At 35.0% G+C, this 6,132-nt stretch overlaps 1 protein-coding gene across 1 annotated transcript in view; it reads right to left on the minus strand.

The window, feature by feature from the left end:
• Positions 1-3,392: 3,392 nt before the first annotated feature.
• The window catches only part of LOC148947747 (uncharacterized), a 73,476-nt gene continuing 70,736 nt past the window's right edge, over positions 3,393-6,132 (minus strand). Inside the window, exon 6 of the mRNA XM_089095418.1 lies at positions 3,393-5,924. Within this exon, the coding sequence (XP_088951544.1) occupies positions 5,030-5,924 (895 nt within the window). The 3' untranslated portion in view covers positions 3,393-5,029. The remainder of the gene's footprint in view (positions 5,925-6,132) is intronic.

Raw genomic sequence — 6,132 nt, forward strand, 5'->3', positions numbered from 1 at the left:
TAATTGGAGTAGTTTAGTAACAGTAGTATTAGTGGTAATAGCAGTAAAAGTAGCAGTGGTAGTAGTATTAGTAACACCTTGCATATATTACCTTTTGTTCAATTGATCTTCCCCTTTAAGGATTCTCTGAAATTTCCAACTTAATACCAAAACCCATTCTTGAGATTCTCTTTTGACACTATTTGTATGCAGAAGTTTTAATTTTTATAGGCTTAACTGTAATAGTACTAGTATCATGTTAGTAGTGCTTGTAAGAAAAGCTGTAGTAGCAGTAATACTGTCGTATTAGTAGCAGGAATAGTAGTAGTAGCAATAATAGCAATATCAGCATGTACATGTTGCCTTTTAATACGTTGAATACCCCCCTCATGAGGCCCCGGAAGTTTCATCTTGATAAGGTAAGCCGTTCCCGAAAAATTTCTGGTACACCCTTTGGACAATCTGTATGGACATGGTACGTTTTGATTTGGTTCAACTTTCCCCTCGATATTTCCTCAGTTTACTTTCAATATCCTCAGCCTTGGCAGTACTCACTACAAAAGCACTAGTTTTATTTGTAGTAGGGATAGTATTAATAGTGGTCGTTGTAATTGTAGTGGTTGTTGTAGTAGTAGTAGCGAGTAAATATTGCCTTTTTGGTCATTTGATCATCTTCCTTATGATTTCCTGAAACTTCCGAATTAATACTCACTCATTCTTGAGTTATTCCCTTTAGATTACCCGTAAGCACAGAACGTTTTGATTTAGTTCAACACTCCCGTCAGTATTCTCTGGATGGTTCACCTGAATGCCCTTTGTGATTTCAGAATGTAAAGGTCAAACATGGCCACCTTTCTCAATAACAAATACTATATGTAAACAATGGATGAATTGCCTAACATAAGACCTATGGGGGTTGGCATCCCCTAAGAAATAATTATTGGACCTTTCAACTATGCTTACAAAAATAGCAGTCTAAAATTTTTTATTGGATCTATTTTGGAAAATGATGGGCGTATTTTGTGTATGGGGAGAGGGGCTTGTTGCGCTCCGGTCACATTTGATTCTTGAAAAGGGTACATAAACTTTCAATTTCAATAAAACTTTGCGCCCCCGAGGAATAAATAACAACCCTTGGCTCTAGAATCTGGGGGGATGTGTCAGCCTCGGAGGTACAGTTACATGATCTTTGGACTATAGTAAATAAAATGGCTATCACAAAATTTCAATCTGATGAAAGGGGCGTAAAGGGGGGGGGGTTGGTTTATCACCATCACTTTTGAATCTCAAAAAGGAAACTAGAAATTTCAATTTCCAATCAGATGAGCCACCTCCATAGCTTTACGACCATCCCTTCAAAAAATACCGTAGATGTCCTTAGGGCGTAACTTACAACCTTTCCCCCAGGCTCTGGGAATTGCGTCAACCCAGGAGGCATTGTTATGTGCGCTTTGGAATATTTTGAATAAAATGGCAACCCAAAACTTCGATCGAATGTGTTTTTGAGAAGAGGGTATAGGAGGAGGGTGGGGGTAGTTACCCTCTGATCACTTTCGACTCACAAAAAAGGAACTAGAACTTCCAATGGAGTGAGTCCCTCCAAAGTTTATAAGACAACCTCCTCCATAAACTTTACATATTAATAATGGGTAACTAGCATAACTTATAGCCCTTTCCCGAAGGAGTGTATAAAGAGGGGGGGGGGGTATCACCAAAGATGTAATTACTGCCTTTTCAACCATGCTGAACGAATTGATTTTAATTTTTTTTTATTGGATGTGATTGGGGAAAGGAAGGAGGTTGGCAGCTGGTTACCCTCCAATCTCTGATGACTCTTAAAAATGGCACTAAAACTTTCAATTTCAGATAAAATGAGCTCCTTTGAGGTTTTTACAATAACTCCTCCTTTACGAAGTTTATGGGTCAGAATGAAAAATACATTCTGCCAACTTTGCTCTTTACTTAGGCAGCGCTTGTGCTGCCTATGCTAAAAGAAAATCCGTTAGTATTGAATAATATGTTACAACATTACTAGAGATTGGTTTGAACTCAAATTCATAATTTCTAGAAGAATTTCCCGTCACCATCGTATTGAAGTAACTGACTTTTAAGTAAACATTATCAAATGTACCATGTCCAAACACCAACTAAAGAACAGATGGGGCTCCAATGGAGGAAGGGAGGGCATTAGATTGGTCAAATATCTTTTTTTATCTCCATTATAAAAATTGAACAGAAATTATTACAACCCCAACCTACATTTTCGTGAATTGGTGTCGTAGGTTTTGTTGGCAGAAAGGCATAATTGTCTTTTTGTACTGAATAAATTTGCAATTTTGTTGAGTGAAAATTTAAAATGAACATTCTGAAATTCAAATGTTTCTAGAAAATTACTTCAGTTTTTTTAGGTGAATCAGGGTTTTCTGATTCGTCAGATTGTCCATACTTAATTTTATTTGACATCAAGATACCTGCAAAAAGTCCTCTATATTATGTCTCTACAAAATTAAGCTTTTGTTGTATTTTCAAGCCATGGTTCTTAGTTTTGCTGCTCTCTGTCTGCTGATAATTATTACAACTTTGTATAAATCGAAAACTACCGATTAAACATGGAGTTTTTAAATGTTGTTATCTAAATCAATTGCCACTTTCTGTTGCGAGTTTGAAGCTTTGTTCGATAGGTTTGATAAATAGATACTAACGTCTAAATCCAAAAGACTGAAATAAGTACTTGAGATGTTAAACGTTTCTCTGGCCTGGCAACAAACTATATTCTTAAAATTAAAAATTGTAGATGTAAAAAGGAGTAGTTCTTCACATGTCCGAAAAAGTTGTCACTTACAGTTACAAGCCGTTTTCATAACTAAAACGAAAAACAGAATTTTTTTTAACCCTTTTTTTAAGCACTTTCAGTCTCTCATTTTCATAGTTCTTGACTATTCTAAAGAAGAGATACTTTTTGGCTTACAGCAAGCAAATCAACTTCTAAGCGAAGATGATAAAGTTCCTGTTTACACTGATCAACAAAATTGAAGAGCTAGCAAAAAAGTTTTGAGGCGTACCTTTCGGAAAATTACGAACGGCTGATAGCTTCTTTATTGAAGTGCACCTCAGAGAAATTGACCCATGGCTGCATATCATGAAGAACAACTAAGTTCTCGAATGAGGAAAAGGAAGGTAGAGTCGTACCTTCACTTCCAATTTTTTGACAAATTAAGTAGTCGCATATTCTTTGTATTGATAACAAAGAATATGCATTTCAAAAGAGTAACTCGAGCAAAATAAAGTCAAATTAAAGCCTAAAATGATCAGAAATAAAGGTATACAACGATTCTAACAGAAACGATCAAAATCTAATTTTAATGAATAATTGAAACCTAATAAAAATGAGCAACAATTAAAATTACAAAAATCACATCCTACTTGAAGATGATTCTATTAATCTAAAAAGAAACGAAACACAAACAAAAAGTGGAACAATAGGGAATTGTTTCTTATAACAGTGGAACTTTAAACTTAAATGAGTATTTCGACCCTATATCCAAGGGCTGTCCTCAGCAAAACAACAAATGAAAATATAAAAGAAACTTCGCTATTTACGAAGAAATATTAAAATGAATATTCAAGTCAAGTAAAAAGCAGTCGCAAATTGTCACAGGAAATAGTCGAGTTAACAAGCCCCTACTCTCCTAAAGCCAAGAGAATTCGAATTTTTACTTCGAATATTGTGTTTTCTATTTATCGTAACATCAATAACAACAAAACAACAAATAAAATAATGAGGTAAATCAACATCTATAGACAATAGCTGTCGTAACTAAAAGTGGGGCTATCAGGTTAACGTTGGGGAGGAATTTGTTGGTTCTCTCTCCAGCCTCAATTTCATCGGACACATTGTTTAACTTAAATTTCCTTTTCATCAGTGACTTTGGGTTGCAAGTACGATATAAAAAAACAAAACAGTTTTTTGGCACATTTCTGACCCCCTTCCCCGTCCCATCAAGATCATGCAATTCCCTTAGCAAAAAAAAAATACTTAAAGATTTCCAATGAGACAATAGAAATGTTTTGACAATTTCCAAAAATTGAACATCCCTTAAATCTAACCTTTCATTTACATACGTATTCCAACTGATTGATGATTAAAGACTGAAATTTCCAACTGACATACATGGAACTGAACAAACATCAACGATTTTTCAATCCGGGTTGCAGCGGTAGCTTGCAACCTAGTCACATACAAGTCAGTCACATCAAGAGACGATCACATCCAATGCTAAGATATATAATGGCCCATCACTCCTAAAAATAGTCAAATCAAAACAAAAAGTACACCATTAGAACCGCCTTGTCCGATACCCCTATATAGGAAACTTACCGTCCCTTGACTTGAACAGCAAGGGAAATATATTGGCTTGAAAATTAAGAAAAGTGGCTACTACAACGATCTTCTGCATAAACGGCATATTTCTTCTTTTCTCTTTTGTTTCTTTTCCACAGATAGCTTGGAACTGGAACATCGTAGAGAATTGTTCAATGGCTCATTTTATAGGAAATTGTTAGATCTAGTGGTATTTAATTTTTTTTTTTTTTTTACATAGAATCAATTTTTTCCACTAGAAACTACATTTTTTATGGCCAGTCTTGATGAATGACAGCTATCCTAACCACTACTTACAAGCACGTATGCTTATCATTGTACCATCGGAGACCTATGAAAAATAAGTTACACTATTATGAGACATGATAATAAATTCGTTAATTATAATAAAGATTATATAAGTAGAGAAGACATTCAAAACTTTAAAGAAGTACCTATTAAATAATTGAAGCCATTAAACTTATAACATCTAAGTATAATATTGAATGACGTAATAAAGTGGGAAAATAAAACGATTGAAAAACTAAAGTTGAAAAAATCAAATTTATACTGCAAATCAAAAACAACCTAAATAACTACGGTGTTGCTGACTTCATGAACTGGTGTAATCTACGCTTTACTCGAAATATTCTGGGCCCTATAAAACCCTCAGTATTTGTGCAAAACTCGTCACATTGGAAATGTTTTATGTCCAGCATGAATTCTACAGTGAGTATATAAACAGGAGCTTCTCATGAATTTTTTCTCACAGATATCACATTTGTAGGGTTTTTCCCCAGTGTGAGTTCGTTGGTGCATAGATAAATTCTGATTAGAAGTGAAGCTTTTCCCACAAACATCACACTCAAAAGGTTTTTCTCCAGTATGAATTCTTTGGTGTATAGATAAAATATGACCGGAAGTGAAACTTTTTCCACATACATCACACTCGAATGGTTTTTCACCAGTATGACTTCTTTGGTGTTTCGATAAATTAGAACTAGAAGGAAAGCTTTTCTTACATATATCACATTGGAAAGGTTTTTTTCCAGTGTGAGTTCGTTGATGCATAGATAAACTCTGTTTAGAAATGAAACTTTTTTCACATACATCACACTCAAAAGGTTTTTCTCCAGTGTGTGTTCTTTGATGAATTGATAAACTCTGATTAGTAGTGAAACTTTTTTCACAAATGTCACACTCATAAGGACTTTCTCCGGTGTGAGATCTTCGGTGTATAGACAAATCACGAATGGAAATAAAACATCTGTCACATAAATCACAATTAAAAGGTTTTTCCCCAGTATGAGTTCTTTGGTGCCTGGTTAAATTGTGGCTACTAGAGAAGCGTTTCTTGCAGACATCGCATGCGAAAGGTTTTTCCCCGGCATGAACAACCCTTCGATGACGCGATAAAATAGAGCTTGTGTTGAATGATCTCCCACACACTTCACATTCAAAAGGCTTCTCTCCAGTGTGAATTCTTTGATGATCAGACAATCGGGATTTTTGACTAAAAGTTTTTGTACATATATGACACTCAAAAGGTTTTTCTCCAGTATGAGTTCTTCGGTGTTTAGATAAACTGTAACAAGAAACAAAACTTTTTTCACAAGCATCACATTTGAAAGATTTCGGCTTTTCTTCAGCTTTCTCGTTTTCTCTTGCATCATTTTCAGCAAATTCATGGATGGTACTTCCAGATTCAGGCTCGCAGTCAGATTCAATTTCTTGCTTAACATACACACTTGTAAAACCAGGTACATACTGTGTTCTCAATATATGTGAAGAAG

This window comes from Artemia sp. Qi Xiang Cuo, chromosome 10, assembly GCF_049724085.1.
Source record: "Artemia sp. Qi Xiang Cuo chromosome 10, ASM4972408v1, whole genome shotgun sequence".
NCBI classification, from domain to species: domain Eukaryota; kingdom Metazoa; phylum Arthropoda; class Branchiopoda; order Anostraca; family Artemiidae; genus Artemia; species Artemia sp. Qi Xiang Cuo.